Source organism: Ranitomeya imitator, chromosome 9, assembly GCF_032444005.1.
Source record: "Ranitomeya imitator isolate aRanImi1 chromosome 9, aRanImi1.pri, whole genome shotgun sequence".
In the NCBI taxonomy this organism is placed as follows: domain Eukaryota; kingdom Metazoa; phylum Chordata; class Amphibia; order Anura; family Dendrobatidae; genus Ranitomeya; species Ranitomeya imitator.
Genome location: NC_091290.1, coordinates 9,727,101 through 9,744,899, shown reverse-complemented (window position 1 = coordinate 9,744,899; position 17,799 = coordinate 9,727,101). Strand labels below are relative to the sequence as shown.

Sequence of the window (17,799 nt, the reverse complement as noted above, 5' to 3'; positions counted from 1 at the left end):
AAAAAGAAAAAAAAAAAAGTTTAAAAAAATCTAGTGTCTGAAGAAAGGAGGCACCCCATAATATGGTGAATGGCTGACATGCGTGTTACACAATTGTATGTTAGTGACGCCGCAGAAATCTCCATTCAGAAGGTTATTGACATGTGACAGAAAACCACAGGACGCTTATGTGGAGGCGCGGGCAGCGGGTACGTGTTTACACAGGCAGAATGTATTGAAACACGACTAGGCCTCAGGTCTCCAGCGCTGTCTCCAAGGCAATGCATCCATAGCAACCAATCAGGGTTAAGCTTACATTACCTGAACTGCTCTGGAAAAATGAAACCTGGATTCTGATTGGTTGTTAGGTGCAACAGGGACAACCATGATTCCGAATGCCCAGTGTGTACGAAGCCCTGGAGTGACAAGGTGCTGCACAATGGCCGACTTTCCAAAGGGCTTACACAACAGTACTCTATCTAATTTACTGATTCCTGGGGGGTCTGACTGCTGGGCAGTGGTGTAGTGTGGGCCGCCAGCGCTCAGTGCAAGGCAAACGTTTAGCACCATTAACCCATTGATGGTTATCACTCCCTGAGTCCAATTCACCGGTCCAGTATTGAGCACCACATTCCCCAAGCACATGTATTAAAAATATACTGATGCAATTGTCATTTGCGGTTTCTTTTGACCCTTTAGTTTTGCTGCTTTTTATTGAAGTCTGACATAACATTTTAAAATTAAGAAGCTATACATTATTTTTGTACTCATTATTTTTATTACATTTTTAATGTAGTTATTTTATTATCCTAGCCCAAACCCTAGCTCCAACTCCTTTCCCTAACCCTAGCTCCAATCCTCGCCCTAACCCTAGCTCCAATCCTCGCCCTAACCCTAGCTCCAATCCTCGCAGTAACCCTAGCTCCAATCCAAGCCCTAATCCTAGCTGCAATCCTAACCCTAGCTCCAATCCTCGCAGTAACCCTAGCTCCAATCCAAGCCCTAATCCTAGCTGCAATCCTAACCCTAGCTCCAATCCTGGCACTAACCCTAGCTGCAATCCTAGGCCTAACCCTAGTTCCAATCCTCGCCCTAACCCTAGCTCCAATCCTCGCCCTAACCCTAGCTCCAATACTCACCCTAACCCTAGCTCCAATCCTCGCCCTAACCCTAGCTCCAATCCTCGCACTAACCCTAGCTGCAATCCTCGCCCTAACCCTAGCTCCAATCCTCGCAGTAACCCTAGCTCCAATCCTCGCCCTAACCCTAGCTCCAATCCTCGCCCTAACCCTAGCTCCAATCCTCGCCCTAACCCTAGCTCCAATCCTCGCAGTAACCCTAGCTCCAATCCAAGCCCTAATCCTAGCTGCAATCCTAACCCTAGCTCCAATCCTCGCAGTAACCCTAGCTCCAATCCAAGCCCTAATCCTAGCTGCAATCCTAACCCTAGCTCCAATCCTGGCACTAACCCTAGCTGCAATCCTAGGCCTAACCCTAGTTCCAATCCTCGCCCTAACCCTAGCTCCAATCCTCGCCCTAACCCTAGCTCCAATCCTCGCCCTAACCCTAGCTCCAATACTCACCCTAACCCTAGCTCCAATCCTCGCCCTAACCCTAGCTCCAATCCTCGCACTAACCCTAGCTGCAATCCTCGCCCTAACCCTAGCTCCAATCCTCGCAGTAACCCTAGCTCCAATCCTCGCCCTAACCCTAGCTCCAATCCTCGCCCTAACCCTAGCTCCAATCCTCACAGTAACCCTAGCTCCAATACTCACCCTAACCCTAGCTCCAATACTCGCCCTAACCCTAGCTCCAATCCTCGCCCTAACCCTAGCTCCAATCCTCGCAGTAACCCTAGCTCCAATCCTCGCCCTAAACCTAGCTCCAATACTCACCCTAACCCTAGCTCCAATCCTCGCAGTAACCCTACCTCCAATCCTCGCCCTAACCCTAGCTCCAATCCTCGCCCTAACCCTAGCTCCAATCCTCACCGTAACCCTAGCTCCAATCCTCGCCCTAACCCTAGCTCCAATCCTCGCAGTAACCCTAGCTCCAATCCTCGCCCTAACCCTAGCTCCAATCCTCGCCCTAACCCTAGCTCCAATCCTCGCAGTAACCCTAGCTGCAATCCTAGGCCTAACCCTAGCTCCAATCCTGGCACTAACCCTAGCTGCAATCCTAGGCCTAACCCTAGCTCCAATCCTCGCAGTAACCCTAGCTCCAATCCTCGCCCTAACCCTAGCTCCAATCCTCGCAGTAACCCTAGCTCCAATCCTCGCCCTAACCCTAGCTCCAATCCTCGCCCTAACCCTAGCTCCAATCCTCGCCCTAACCCTAGCTCCAATCCTCGCCCTAACCCTAGCTCCAATCCAAGCCCTAACCCTAGCTGCAATCCTCGCCCTAACCCCAGCACCAATCCCTGCCCTAACCCTAGCTCCAATCCTCGCCCTAACCCTAGCTCCAATCCTCGCAATAACCCTAGCTCCAATCCCTGCCCTAACCCTAGCTCCAATCCTAGCAGTAATCCTAACCCTAGGCCCAACTCCTATTCCTTGCACGAACTGCAATCCTCACCCTAACCCTGGCTCCAATCCTAGCCCTAACTCCAATCCTAGCCCTAACCCTAGCTTCAATCCTAGCAGTAATCCTAGCCCTAACCCTAGGCCCAACTCCTATTCCTTGCACGAACTGCAATCCAATCCCTAACCCTGGCTGCAATCCTTGACCTAACCCTAGCTCCAATCCTCGCCCTAACCCCGCCTGCAATCCTAGCAGTAACCCTTGCTGCAATCCTAGCCCTATCCCTAGGCCCAACTGCTCTTCCTTGCCCGAACACCAATCCTAGCAGTAAACCTAGCTCCATCTCCTATTCCTAATCTGAGATCCGATCCCTAACCCTGGCTCCAATCCTAGCCTGAACAACAATCCTAGTCATAACCTAAGCTCCATTTCTAGATTTAACCTGAGTTCCAATCCCTAAACCTGAATACAATCCTAGCTCTAACCCTAGCTCCAATCCGTTACCTTAGCTGAAATCCTAGCCTTATCCCTAGCTCCAACACCTATTCCTAGCCCGAACACCAATCCTAGGTCCAATCCTAGTTCTAACCCTAGCTCCAATCGTAGCCCGAACTCCATTCCTAGCTCTACCCTAGCCCTAACCTGAACTCTAATCCAATCCCTAACCCTACCTGCAATCCTAGCTCCAACTCCTATTCCTCCTATTCTTAGCCCGAACTGCAATCATAGCCCTAACCCTAGCTCCAATAATGGCCTTAACCATAGATCAAAGCCTAGTCTTATCCTGATCACTAAGGGAAAAATGTTCTTCCCCAATAGAAATTGTCATCCCGGGCTACAGAACATGTGGCACCCTGTCCGCCAAGCCACTGCTGCTGGGACCCCAACTGATCCCAAGAAATGGGTTCTGAAAAACCCTTATAATAAAGTGGTGCCCGCACCTGCATGCCATGGCTCCTTACACTGTCTACGGGCGGTTGTACTTGGCTACTTCCACCAATCTCACAGGCAAGGAATGGAGCAGTGGGGCACATGCATTTCAGAGCCCTGTACTCAGGGATCAGTGGGGATCCCAGAAATCTGCACCCCTACAGTGATCAGCCAGATTTAACCTTTTGTTTGCACAGGTTATAATGGGTTTAGCCAGGCCAGTCACTTTTACTAGCTCTTTAACTGAAAATATAATTTTCTTTACCTGTTCACTGTCCTGACGTGTGTCCATGACATTACAATCCTGGGACAGCTTTCTTAGATTTCTGAGCTGCTTTTTCCCTCTGTTGCTCCTCCTGGAAATATCTGGATAAATTGGCAGCTCTGTGCTATCAATTTAAACAGTGGCAGATACTGCCAGGAGGAAGAACAGGGGAACTGCAAACCAAAAAGTTCTATAAAAAGTGAGGGCTTAGGTGGAGCGAGTACAAGGTTTACTAAAGCACACATCAACAGAACCGAGATCCTCTCCTAAAACTCACACACATATAGTACAGGAAAAGTTTTGAGAGCGCTGCGACTACCGACGCCGCAGGAGATAACTTTACTCTCCGTATTAACTAAATTTGAGCTAGATATTGTATAATGAAAAAATATCTGGGATTTTCCATTTTCCTTTTTCTGCTTGCCGTCAGTGAATGTAAACAGGTGAGAACCTTAAAACAAACCCTGAGCAGTTCACACTTTGCAGCGCTTCTTAGAAATGACTGTTTCCTTTCATTGACAGCAAACAGAGATCTTGACAAGATGAGGAATTGACACTCAAAGATGGTAAGAAAATTGTACAACTTGTTCCTATACAGTGGATCTGTTTGTCAGTAGTCCATGACCGCCGGTCCAGAGCTCCGCGAACCTCCTACTATCGGTCGGCATCACGGCACCTCTTCAGATTAGTACTCGGCGACATATGACGTCACGCCGGGCACAGTAATCAGAAGAGGCGCTGGGGATGCCACAGAAGGAGGTGGCTGCCGGCGTAGCCACTGGACCAGAATCCTGCAGATCTTACTTACCCATCTACTTGCTGATGGTTTCCCAATCAATATGAAGGATCTATCGCCAGAACCTGCGTAATTCCTACTGTTTTTCACAGAATAGGTGGCATTGAAGGCGCCTGCCTGCTAGTTATTATAACATGTATTTTTGGCATATTTCTGGAAACTTTCGAGGTCTTAATCGACCGCTGGGCTGAATTTTCAGAAATTTACATAAATATTTGTGAATGCTTTTTCAGGTTTGATCATATTTAGTGTCCCCTTTAAAAGAACAAGAGTTTGTTCTCGTGTGTGTAACAAGGGGCATTGATTGTACTGATGGGGGGGTCTTACGGGCTGAGGGCAGAGGGCGGCTCATGACTCCTCAATAAACAGCCTGAGATTTATTTATTACTAATTTGTGCTTGTGTTTCTCTATTCACTTTTCTAAAAAAAAAAAAAAAAAAAAAAAGTCAGATGCCAAAAACTGCACGGTGGTCTACAACTTTTGCTACCCCCACCACATCAGTAGTTGTTACAACTGCAAGGGCATGCTGAGACTTGTAGTGTCACACAGTCCGATGCATCAAAATACGGACACCTAGTGCCAGCGGCAGAGCGCCACGTCTTTTACATTACATGCGAGTTTATTCCCCAATGGTCTCATCACAAACTATGACACTGTCCCCCCCCCAAATCTACAGGGGCTCCGGGACCCCGCTGTCTCACATGACGTCATCATAGTACAGCTCCCCGATGTCCGGCTCATCACGTTTGCTTTTCCCGGCCTTTGCTAGCCCTGCTGGTCGCTGCCGAGTCACTCGATGACGAAACGAAGGATGTTTTGGCAGCACGCCGTAATCTAGGGACAAAAGTGTTTAAAAAATTTAAAAAAAATTCACCATTTTACTATTTCAATAAGAATCATTAGCAGTTTCCGATATACCGGTATGTAACTGTTATTCCCATCTAAGCGAATAATTCACTCGTAGATTTCAGGGGGTCCGACCGCTGGGACCCCGACTGATTCCAAGAACAGAGTCTTATTCCACTGCCCCATTCTCAGGGTCAGACGGACCCCCGGCCATCAGTAATTTATTACCTACAGCATCCTAGATAGGCGATACTTCTAAAAACGAGAATACCCCTTTACAGGGGTCGTCCAGAGTGGCCCCCACGTCAGAGGTGAGCGCTGCCAATGTTAATCAGTGTGTTCACCGTTCAGCCTGCGAGTCTATGGCAGAAACCTGGACTTCTGCGGATTTTGGAGAATGCTGGGTTAGGCTACATTGACATTCCGGTGATGTCTGCCGTCTCCGATTCAATACGGATTTTTCCGTTGCTCCATGTGAACATACCCTTGGAGAAGACCGTTATGGGGGGTGCAGACTGGACAGTTGCACCTTGTAACACAATGTTGCACTTACGTCCTCTCTGCCACCAATATTATCAATGGTGCATACTGGGAGGGGGTCCTGGCACAGATTTGGTATCGGGACCCGGGTGCACCGATTTATGCGCTTGTAATAATGCTGAACTAATAACAAATCCATAAAATCCCATTACCATCTATAAGTCCAAAGTGCTCAACCGGGATCTCAGCGAGAGCTTCGAAGTCGAGGGGGATTTCACGTCGAGCTCTGTAATCAGAAAGATCAGCATGACCGCTATAGAAACTTCTGGAGATAATGTGGCCCCTCGCCCGCTCACCGTCGTATCGCCGGAGAACACGTGACGCTTCCTAGAAGAAGTAACAGGAACATCCACGAGAACAGAAAACTCCCACCCATGTCGCGGGCACGGAAGGCGAGTGAGCAGAAAGAACCGCTGACATCACAATGGACCAGGTCATGTTACCAGATGCGGAGACAATCAAGTCACAGACTTTTTTATATTATTATTTAGTTGTTCCAGAAAAGAAAAACTTTTTTGGTTTTACTTTTTTTTTTTATTATTCTATAATCGGCCAAATTATACATTTTGCAATCATTCATTATTATACAAGAGGCGACCACCTTACAATGTATAGACTAAAAAATAACATTTGTAATCACTTTAAAAAAAAAAAAAAAAAAAAAACTGTATGAGTCACATGAAAGTTTTTATTCCAAAAGATTATTTCCCAACATTGAAAGTGATAAATAGGGTATATAATAAATCGCCGAATGCTGAGGGTCTCGCCATCGTGAAACAGGAATAGAGCAGCGCCACACAATCTGGCCACCGCTGTATTCTGCTGGGGGTCACAACGTTCCTGTTAAATAATATAATCAAACATGGAAACATAATCAAGGAAATTCTGAATAAATATTTATTATAATTGCTATAAAACCTCAAAGGGGTTGTAAGAAATCGGAAAAACCTGGCTGCTTATTACCAGAAACGGCATCACTATAGCATTGACTCGAACGGGGGATTAGTTGTAATACCTGACCCAGCCTTTAGACCAAGTGGGGCGCTGCTTCTGGATGAAAGCGGACATGTTTTTCCAATCCATTTAATATTGGAAATCGTAATGCACAACATAGGAAGTAAATCATGACGGGAGTTTACAAAAGGATCCCAGTGATCACAACGGTCCAGGTCGCTCTCACGTCACTAGAAAATCTCATCAGTTAGGAAAGTCACAGTTTAATATGGGAAAAATCCAGGCGCCAAGTCAGAAACGTCTTCCGAGCCGTGATGGCGCCGACGCCGTGCTGGTTATCACCTGGTGGAAGGGTCCACACCAACCTCCCGAGTCCGTCATCCCCAGTTGTAAAAGTAAATCTTCTGCCACACGGGTAGATAATCCATCAGAGGACCTTCACAGGAACGAGAGGGTGAAAATACGGACCACGGGGAGCTACCCAGCCCATAGAACAGCATATATCATGCCACTTACGTGCCACCAAACCAAGACCCGGGACGTAGTCTCCCAAGAGCCGGAGGAGGAGCAGCAGACGAATTCTGTCAGTATGAAACGAAGTCCCGTGAGCAAATAGCGAGAGCGCGCCGGCCGTACATTGCAGAAAATGACATTTATCTCAGTGGCCACCATGTAAGCGCGTTTTCTCTTGCCTCCAGAGCAGCGCTCATATTAAAGGGATACTGCTAAGACATGTTACCACGTTATGTTCGGTGGGTCCAGAGAATAAAATGGGTGCAGCGCTCTTGGCCATTCTGCTCGGCGCCCCCCATTAAAGTGGATGGAGCGGGTGCAGTTCCCTCCACAGGAGGTGGCCAAGAGCGCCGCTCTGCAGGTAAACCAGAGGGTGCAACGTTAGGCCCGTGCCTGGTTCGTCCGTTTATGTATCGCAGAGGCTAGACCCCAACGATCACCACATGATGGCATAACCTTTAAAAGGATAATCTGTGACGAGATAACAGCTTTAGAAGCGCCATATTTCGGCCTGCCGTATGCGATGCGGACGCTTCCGTACAGGCTCGTATGTACGCTGGATACTCACTCAGTGTAGCGGTTATAGAAAGGGGAGCGCAGCAGATAATACAGTAACAGCAGGGTTCTCCTCCGCAGCTCTCCTCGCTCCCTGCGGCTCAGATGCTGGACGTCACGTAGCACGGACAGGCTGGAAAAAAGGGGAAACATCCACATCATGGCCATGAACTGGCTGGGACCCCCGCAGCAGCAGCTCTTATATAATGGAATCACAGCTTTCCTTTAAAAAACAAGTCTGGACACTTGGGGGGACATTTTTTTTCTTAAATGCAAATATTTGGGGCTAAAATTAATTTTTGCAATTGGGTTTCATTAGAAATGTTGCTTTTGCTGACTGTTTCCCTGCATGTTGCTGGATGCTGAAACAGTTACCAGAGACTCCATCAGTGAGCGTGTTCTGATATGACGTTTGTAACGCATCGCTTTTCTTGGAGCGCCGCTATACTAATTTATGACCACAGATAACATAAAAGTTGGGATGAACTTTCATGTGATCATAGGAAAAAAAAAAAGAATGGATTCTCAGGTAACTCATTTTGCAACCAGTAAGGTGCAGTCAGACAGCCGTATTTCACATCGCAAACCTCGGACTGTCAGTCGGCTCTCCTGACCTGAGCGTGTCCGCTGCATAGGAATACGTGCCACCGCGCTCAGGTCAGGAGAGCCGCCGGACAGTCCGAAGTTGTGCTCCTCCCCCGAGTAATACGAACGTCTGACTGCACCCTAATAAGAAGGGGAAAAAAAGCCTGTAAAAGCCAAACGGTGCAACATTTTTTTTTTAATGAACCTCGATAGCAAAAATTATTTTTATCCAAAAATACATGCCCCCGAAAGTGTCCAATATCCGATGGTAGATCCTAACCTTGCAACATCCAATGCAGCGGCCAACAACCACGGCTTCCACGATTTCTGACCCCATACAGCCAAGCTTGCCACTGTAAAAATAAAAGGTTAAGGTGCAATAGTGGAGAAATCAGACTGGAAGGATGAGAAAGAAAGAATGGGAGCGATGGCAGACAATCCGCCGACTTCTCCGAAAACTAAAGGATACAGTGCGTAACGGGCCGCAGGATGTGAACCGTTTCGGCGACGGTGCCCAGCGCGCCCAGATCTGAAGGTTTTCCGTTCCTTTCACGGTGTCCGTCTCGCCTCTGCTCAGGGACATGGGGGCTTCTCCAATAGCGACTACGGCCAGAGGGGGCTTATAATAAAATAAATCAGTTATCTGTATAGTGTATAAACATCCTGTACAATGGACATTGTGAGTCCTTACTGTCACTGAGGGATCGCACCGCGCGGCTCGAGCGCTTGCCCACAAAACAGGCGTCCTGCTTTCCATCGCTTTCCTCTCCTGAAAGCAAATTTACGAGATAAAACAGGAGTGAGCGGTCGGAGACGCTGCTCCGTATATTCGTCGCTACATTTGCAAAACTGCAGAACACATTTGACGTTGATGTGGAGACTGGATCTGCTGATGGAAAGCATCAGACTAGTGATGAGGGAGCGTGCTGGGATAAGGCGTTATCTGAGCATGCTCGGGTGATGACCGAGTGTCTTCGGCGTGCTCGAAAAATACGTTCCAGTCCCTGTGGCTGCATGTATGTCTCATGGCTGTTCGACAGCTGCAACACAGGCATGGATAATCTGTTTGTTAGACAATCCCTGTATGTGTTGGGGCTGTCGACCAGCCGTGAGACATGCAGCCGCAGGGACTTGAGCGACTTTGTAGCTGTCTACAAATATCTCAAGGGCTGTCACATTGTAGAAGGATCATCTTTATTCTCATTTGCACAAGGAAACACTAGAAGCAATGGGATGAAACTGAATGGGAGGAGACACAGACAGTGAGGGTGATCAATGAGGGGAACAGGCGGCCACGAGAGGTGGTGAGTTCTCCTTCAATGGAAGTCTTCAAACAGAGGCTGGACAGACATCTGTCTGGGATGATTTAGTGAATCCTGCTTTGAGCAGGGGGTCGGACCAGATGACCCAGGAGGTCCCTTCCAACTCTACCATTCTATGAATCTTTCGAGCACGCCGAAGACACTTGCTCAGCACCCGAGCATGCAACACCTTATCCGAGCACGCTCGCTCACCACGACAGACAACAGATAAAGCTTGTATGTATCCCATTAAAGGGAACAGATTTTAGCGCTGAAACCATAGGTACGGCTGTATAGGTCATAATACAAAAAAAAAAAAAAAATTGGTACCAGTCTTGCAGTGATGCGATGTGCCAGCGATGAGAAATCAAGCTTTAAAAAGTCCCATGCAATTCAGTCTTAAAGCGCAATAAGGGCGTGTCTGTGCACTGAGTATGATGACACACCCCCAATGCACCTCCAGGCTGATTTGCATTTGGCTCGATTTCTCTGCACTGGCTCATCAGATCACTACAAGACAGGAACCATTTTTATTGTTGTGCTCGGACCCATGCAGCCGGATCATTTGGATCTGCAACAAAATCTTCCCGACAGGATCACTTTAAGGGAGGCAAAGAATGGGGCACTAATTGTGAGAGTGAAAGTAGGCAGAGACAGTGTGTTCAGTGTACAGAATGTGATCAGGAGGACTTAACGGTGATATAGGGAAAATCATACATAATAAATAATTGGTTTGGATGCCCAAACTAGAAATTAACGAAGAATGCAACTGGTCATTAACGAGATAAAATAAAAAAGTGTTTCCCAGAAAACCCCTTTAAGAGAACGCACAACATGACGCCAGACCTGTCTGGTTGAGGTCTCCCTCTCGGTCTAGTGGGGTCACGGGGGGAGAGGTCTGGATCCCGGACTTATACCACAGAAGCAGCACAATACGGAGACAGGCCCTGATGGGAAAGAGAAAAGACCCTCGATTTTAGGAAGCCGGTGTGGCAACCAATATGGCAACCAAGGCGCCATCTACTGAGGCCGCCATCAAGCCTAAAAAAGGTAGGTGAGGATACTCACTTCAGCAGCTGTATAACCAGTATGGCCGCCCAGCGGATTTTGTCTCCCCAGGCACGTGCCGATCCGATCTCAATGAAAACTTCCAAACTCTCCAGGACTCCTAACCAATTTTTAAGACGCTGCTTTGGACCATCCTGTGACAGAGGTAAATGAAAGAAAGGGTTATGTGGGGTTAGTAAAAGAAACAAGGCTGGTCCTACCCAAAAAACAGCGCCCAACCCCCAGGGCTCGTGTCTGGCATTACAGATTAGAGCCATTGAGACGAATGTGGCCAAACTGCAATACTGTACACAACCTGAGCACAGGGGCGGCGCTGTTCTATTAGAGAAAGCAGCCATGATTTTCTAACCTTGTCGGTGACACTTACAGTGGGGGGCGGCTTCAGGAATTCTTTCCTTAGGATTCCATCATTGAGCAAAACCAGGAGATTGGAGGACGAGTAAACTAAAAAGAGATAAATGATGAAACATCGGCCGAAGTTTTATGGCGTCGCTACATCCCAGCATAGCGCTGGTGAATGGGAGCTTCGCAACAACCGAGGCGCCGGAAAACGCGGCTCGCAAAAACTTGGCACAAGTCACGGGAAGCCCGCCGGACACAATGGGAACCCCGCTAGACCCTACGGAAACCCCCGCCGGACACAAGGGGAACCCCCGCCGGACACAAGGGGAACCCCCGCCGGACACAAGGGGAACCCCCGCCGGACACAAGGGGAACCCCCGCCGGACACAAGGGGAACCCCCGCCGGACACAAGGGGAACCCCCGCCGGACACAAGGGGAACCCCCGCCGGACACAAGGGGAACCCCCGCCGGACACAAGGGGAACCCCCGCCGGACACAAGGGGAACCCCCGCCGGACACAAGGGGAACCCCAGCCGGACACAAGGGGAACCCCGCCAGACAACGGGGACCCAGCCAGACAACGGGGACCCAGCCAGACACAACGGGAACCCAGCCAGACACAACGGGAACCCAGCCAGACACAAGGGGAACCCCGCCAGACAACGGGGACCCAGCCAGACAACGGGGACCCAGCCAGACACAACGGGGACCCAGCCAGACACAACGGGGACCCAGCCAGACACAACGGGGACCCAGCCAGACAACGGGGACCCAGCCAGACACAACGGGGACCCAGCCAGACACAACGGGGACCCAGCCAGACACAACGGGGACCCAGCCAGACACAACGGGGACCCAGCCAGACACAACGGGGACCCAGCCAGACACAAGGGGAACACCGTTGGACACAACAGGGACCCCGCCGGACACAGCGGGACCCCAATCACTTGCACCATGATACGATGTAGCATCGGAAACTGATGAGCGAGGACAACTTGTGTATAGCGCTGCGGAGTATGTCAGCGCTACATAAGCATCAATACATGGTCCTATATATATCACACATGCACTCACCGAGCTCGGACAATTCATGGGAATCTGTAAAGCGACCTAAAAATATAAAGAAATAATAAAATTGAGGCATAAATCGTTTCTCACACAGATTGAACATTAAAAAAAAAAAAATTAGAAAAAAAAAAAAAAAGTTTGTTTGTCGCCATTTTCAGAAATTTGTAACTTATTTTTCAGTCACCGGTCCGTTTTTTTTTTTTTTGTGCGGAGAGCTGTTCATTTCTGTGTTACCATATATCAGTCATTTTTAAGGCTTTTGATTGCGTTCTTTTGGACAGATGCCATCAGTGAACGGCGGCCAACCTGATTTTTTAGCATTTTTTTAAATTTATTATTATTTTAACCGTTTAACGTCGATTTGATGTTTTCACAGATCGGACTTTTACGTTGGCGGCGGCGGCGATACCGAATAGGTTTAATTTCTTTATTTCATAACTGGGAAAGGGAAGGGGGCGATGCAAACTTTTTTTTTTTTAACAAAAACATTAATAAAAATATATATAAAAAGTTTAAAAAAAAAAAATCTTGGTTTTATACTTTTTTTTTCTTTCCCTCCTCTATTCTATCCTCCAGAAAATAAACCAGCGATCATTTAACCTCTTGATCCATAAACTGCCATATTTCAGTATGTGGCTGCAGCGGTGACCGGGGGTCTTCAGGAGCCTTTCTCCCACCCCCATCACACCGTGGCCGGGTCACAGGACGGTTTGGTGACTCGATCACTTAATTGGCACTGACAGGGATTGGCGGCAGCGGCGGCGTTCGGATGGCAGCGATCAGGGATCGCTCCGGTCTCGGCTGTGGGACCCAGGTCCTTGACGCTGCTCCCCCCCCCCCCATACGATACACCAGTACGCCCTATGTGAAGGGGGTGAATTCTCCCGCTGATGTCAGCCGGGGGTCACATCGCACACGGAGAGACGCGCCGTACAGCTACCAATGTGAACGGCGCTCTCTGTAAGACGCTGGCGGCCATATTGGCGGTCACCCAGCTTTCCCAGGACCAGATGCAGCCAGTCAGAGCATTTTTAGGCAGCCATGTCCTCTAATATCCCATTGTCGCAGCGGACGGGGTGAAGGTTCAGCGTGTACGGTGACGGGGTGAAGGTTCAGCGTGTACGGTGACGGGGTCAAGGTTCAGCGTGTACGGTGACGGGGTTAAGGTTCAGTGTGTACGGTGACGGGGTGAAGGTTCAGCGTGTACGGTGACGGGGTGAAGGTTCAGCGTGTACGGTGACGGGGTCAAGGTTCAGCGTGTACGGTGACGGGGTCAAGGTTCAGCGTGTACGGTGACGGGGTTAAGGTTCAGTGTGTACGGTGACGGGGTCAAGGTTCAGCGTGTACGGTGACGGGGTGAAGGTTCGATGGCGCGGTGCAGGTGACAGTCTCCGGACATTGCACCCCCCTCTGTCACTCACCTGCAATGAGGTAGGAGAGCATGCGCACTGCCCCCTCCACCTGGGTGGCCCCTGTGGGGTTCTGGACCACAAACTCCCAGTACTTGTGTGTGAGCTCCTGCAGCTTCCCCCAGCAGCCGGCTGCCATCCTGCACCTTCTCTTCCTGGTCAGGGCCTGCCCCCTGCAAGGGCGGAGCATAGACATTATTAACCCCTCATCCACTGGGCCAAATGCAACCGGATTAACCCTTTCACTGTCATCTGTGCATCTAATGCATACATTTTTGTACTTCGGCTTCTATTATTTCTGGACATCGCATGTAAACCAAATCCCCATATTCACCAAGGGTAGGAGATGGAATTAATAATAAAAAAAAAAAAAAAAATCACGCACAAAAAAAAAATATTATTGGTGCATTTATTTATTTTTCATTTATTTATTTATTTATTTATTTTTCATGTATTTATTTATTTTTTATTTTTTTGTACCTTTTTTTTTGGGGGGGGGGGGGAAGGGGCTCTCTGTGACCAGTAATACCACCTTGTGACCAGCAGAGGGCAGCACTGATTTGACTTATTCACACATATGATAATAATAATAATTTTTTATTTACATAGCGCCAACATATTCCGCAGCACTTTACAGTATATACTTATGTATCGATAAAAAGATTTTAATTAAAAAAGTTTTTTTTTTGGTTTTGCATGATATATGTATATTTATATATTTTTTTTTTACTACGTCTCATCTCTTTTGAATTAAATGTCTAGTTGGATAAGATTTGCGTGTTATCCGTTTTTTTTTTCAGGGGTGAAATTTTCTGCGTAAACCAGACCACAGTAAGGCCGGGCGCTAGCGATGCGTCCGACATAGGAATTAATGGCGGCGCTAACGGACGCCAGCAACGCAATGTGAACCCGGCCTAAGCGATGTCTCGGGTGATTTTTATACGGTCACCAACTCCAGGCCTAAGGTAGATCAGTGTAATTTATAATAATAATAATAATAATATTATTTATATAGCGCCAACATATTCCGCAGCGCTTTACAAATTATAGAGGGGATTTGTACAGACAATAGACATTACAGCATAACAGAAATCACAGTACAAAATAGATACCAAGAGGAATGAGGGAAAAGAGTAATTTGCACAACTAGGCCGGTCTAGGAAAGCTGGGTGACTAAAACAGCGCCATACACTGTGTCGTGGCCGTTCTCGGTACTACAGGTCAGATCACGTTCACTTCAATAGAAGCTGAGCTGCAGTACCTGAGAACGGCCACTGCATGGTGCATGGAGCTGTGCTGTTCCAGCTCCATACACTGTATATCCTGCCACCATGGCAGCAGCAAACAGCGGGGGTGCCGGGTGTCAGACCAGGGAATTTGGCCCAGGATTGGCGTCAGTGAACTCCGGGCAAGTGCCAGGATCCAATGTAATCATCCGCCGTACACTGAACATGAAAACGAAAAAGAAAAAAAAACAAAATGACAAAGTTTCTTGGAGTCGGCCGCAGTTTGTCCCTTACCTTGCTTTTCTCTCGTTCACTTATTAGGTGCATTTTATTAACTGGGGACAAATAAGTGCAATATTTATGGTCTTCGCAGCATTTCCACTTTCCGGCTGCAATTTTTTTCTTTTTGTGCAGCAATATTTAAAGATCACAACACATGATCCGGCCACTGCATTAGCAAATATGGCCGGTACACAGGGGACCCCAGGAGTCATCGCAGGGGGTCCGAGTCATTGTAATGGGCGCCTCATATATCCCTTGTCAGCCTCCATCATTGTCCCTTTTCTCTACCATTATGTGCTGCACATCGGGGGTCCCAAGCAGGTGCTGCAACACTGAGCAGACGGGTACATACAGTGGGGGTGACACTGAGCAGACGGGTACATACAGCGGGGGTGACACTGAGCAGACGGGTACATACAGCGGGGGTGACACTGAGCAGACGGGTACATACAGCGGGGGTGACACTGAGCAGACGGGGACATACAGTGGGGGGCGACACTGAGCAGACGGGTACACAAAGCGGGGGTGACACTGAGCAGACGGGTACATATAGCGGGGGTGACACTGAGCAGACGGGTACACACAGCGAGGGTGACACTGAGCAGACGGTTATATACAGCGGGGGTGACACTGAGCAGACGGGTACATACAGCGGGGGTGACACTGAGCAGACGGGTACATACAGCGGGGGGACACTGAGCAGACGGGTACATACAGCGGGGGGACACTGAGCAGACGGGTACATACAGCGGGGGGACACTGAGCAGACGGGTACATACAGCGGGGGGACACTGAGCAGACGGGTACATACAGCGGGGGCGACACTGAGCAGACGGGTACATACAGCGGAGGGACACTGAGCAGACGGGTACATACAGCGGGGCGACACTGAGCAGATGGGTACATACAGCGGGGCGACACTGAGCAGATGGGTACATACAGCGGGGGGGACACTGAGCAGACTGGTACATACAGAGGGGGTGACACTGAGCAGACGGGTACACACAGTGGGGGGGGACACTGAGCAGATGGGTACATACAGCAGGGGTGACACTGAGCAGATGGGTACATACAGCGGGGGTGACACTGAGCAGACGGGTACATACAGCGGGGGTGACACTGAGCAGACGGGTACATACAGCGGGGGCGACACTGAGCAGACGGGTACATACAGCGGGGGTGACACTGAGCAGACGGGTACATACAGCGGGGGCGACTGAGCAGACGGGTACATACAGCGGGGGTGACACTGAGCAGACGGGTACATACAGCGGGGGTGACACTGAGCAGACGGGTACACACAGCGGGGGTGACACTGAGCAGACGGGTACATACAGCGGGGGTGACACTGAGCAGACGGGTACATACAGCGGGGGTGACACTGAGCAGACGGGTACATACAGCGGGGGCGACACTGAGCAGACGGGTACATACAGCGGGGGTGACACTGAGCAGACGGGTACATACAGCGGGGGTGACACTGAGCAGACGGGTACATACAGCGGGGGCGACACTGAGCAGACGGGTACATACAGAGGGGGCGACATTGAGCAGACGGGTACATACAGCGGGGGTGACACTGAGCAGACGGGTACATACAGAGGGGGCGACACTGAGCAGACGGGTACACACAGCGGGGGAGACACTGAGCAGACGGGTACATACAGCGGGGGTGACACTGAGCAGACGGGTACATACAGCGGGGGCGACACTGAGCAGACGGGTACATACAGCGGGGGCGACACTGAGCAGACGGGTACATACAGCGGGGGTGACACTGAGCAGACGGGTACAAACAGCGGGGGTGACACTGAGTAGACGGGTACATACAGAGGGGGCGACACTGAGCAGACGGGTACACACAGCGGGGGTGACACTGAGCAGACGGGTACATACAGAGGGGGCGACATTGAGCAGACGGGTACATACAGCGGGGGTGACACTGAGCAGACGGGTACATACAGAGGGGGCGACACTGAGCAGACGGGTACACACAGCGGGGGTGACACTGAGCAGACGGGTACATATAGCGGGGGCGACATTGAGCAGACGGGTACATACAGAGGGGGCGACATTGAGCAGACGGGTACATACAGCGGGGGTGACACTGAGCAGACGGGTACATACAGCGGGGGGGACACTGAGGAGACGGGTACATATAGCGGGGGCGACATTGAGCAGACGGGTACATACAGAGGGGGCGACATTGAGCAGACGGGTACATACAGCGAGGGGACACTGAGCAAACGGGTACATACAGCGGGGGTGACATTGAGCAGACGGGTACATACAGCGGGGGTGACACTGAGCAGACGGGTACATACAGAGGGGGCGACATTGAGCAGACGGGTACATACAGCGAGGGGACACTGAGCAAACGGGTACATACAGCGGGGGTGACACTGAGCAGACGGGTACACACAGCGGGGGTGACACTGAGCAGACGGGTACATACAGAGGGGGCGACATTGAGCAGACGGGTACATACAGAAGGGGCGACATTGAGCAGACGGGTACATACAGCGAGGGGACACTGAGCAGACGGGTACATACAGCGGGGGTGACACTGAGCAGACGGGTACATACAGCGGGGGTGACATTGAGCAGACGGGTACATA

The 17,799-nt window shown here is 49.7% G+C and overlaps 2 protein-coding genes across 2 annotated transcripts; both read right to left on the bottom strand.

The window, feature by feature from the left end:
- Positions 1–5,108: 5,108 nt before the first annotated feature.
- FREY1 (Frey regulator of sperm-oocyte fusion 1) lies at positions 5,109–6,945 on the bottom strand. The gene is made up of 4 exons (XM_069739987.1): positions 6,893–6,945; positions 6,645–6,717; positions 6,030–6,204; positions 5,109–5,325 (listed from the first exon to the last, which is right to left on the bottom strand). Exons 1-4 carry the CDS (start codon positions 6,943–6,945, stop codon positions 5,189–5,191), a joined length of 438 nt encoding a protein of 145 aa, XP_069596088.1. The 3' UTR covers positions 5,109–5,188.
- Positions 6,548–13,842, bottom strand: PEX16 (peroxisomal biogenesis factor 16). Its single transcript, XM_069740362.1, has 11 exons — positions 13,686–13,842; positions 12,271–12,306; positions 11,221–11,297; positions 10,854–10,987; positions 10,632–10,732; positions 9,176–9,253; positions 8,954–9,103; positions 8,765–8,837; positions 7,913–8,032; positions 7,348–7,412; positions 6,548–7,267 (listed from the first exon to the last, which is right to left on the bottom strand). Exons 1-11 carry the CDS (start codon positions 13,810–13,812, stop codon positions 7,209–7,211), a joined length of 1,020 nt encoding a protein of 339 aa, XP_069596463.1. The 5' UTR covers positions 13,813–13,842; the 3' UTR covers positions 6,548–7,208.
- Positions 13,843–17,799: the final 3,957 nt, after the last annotated feature.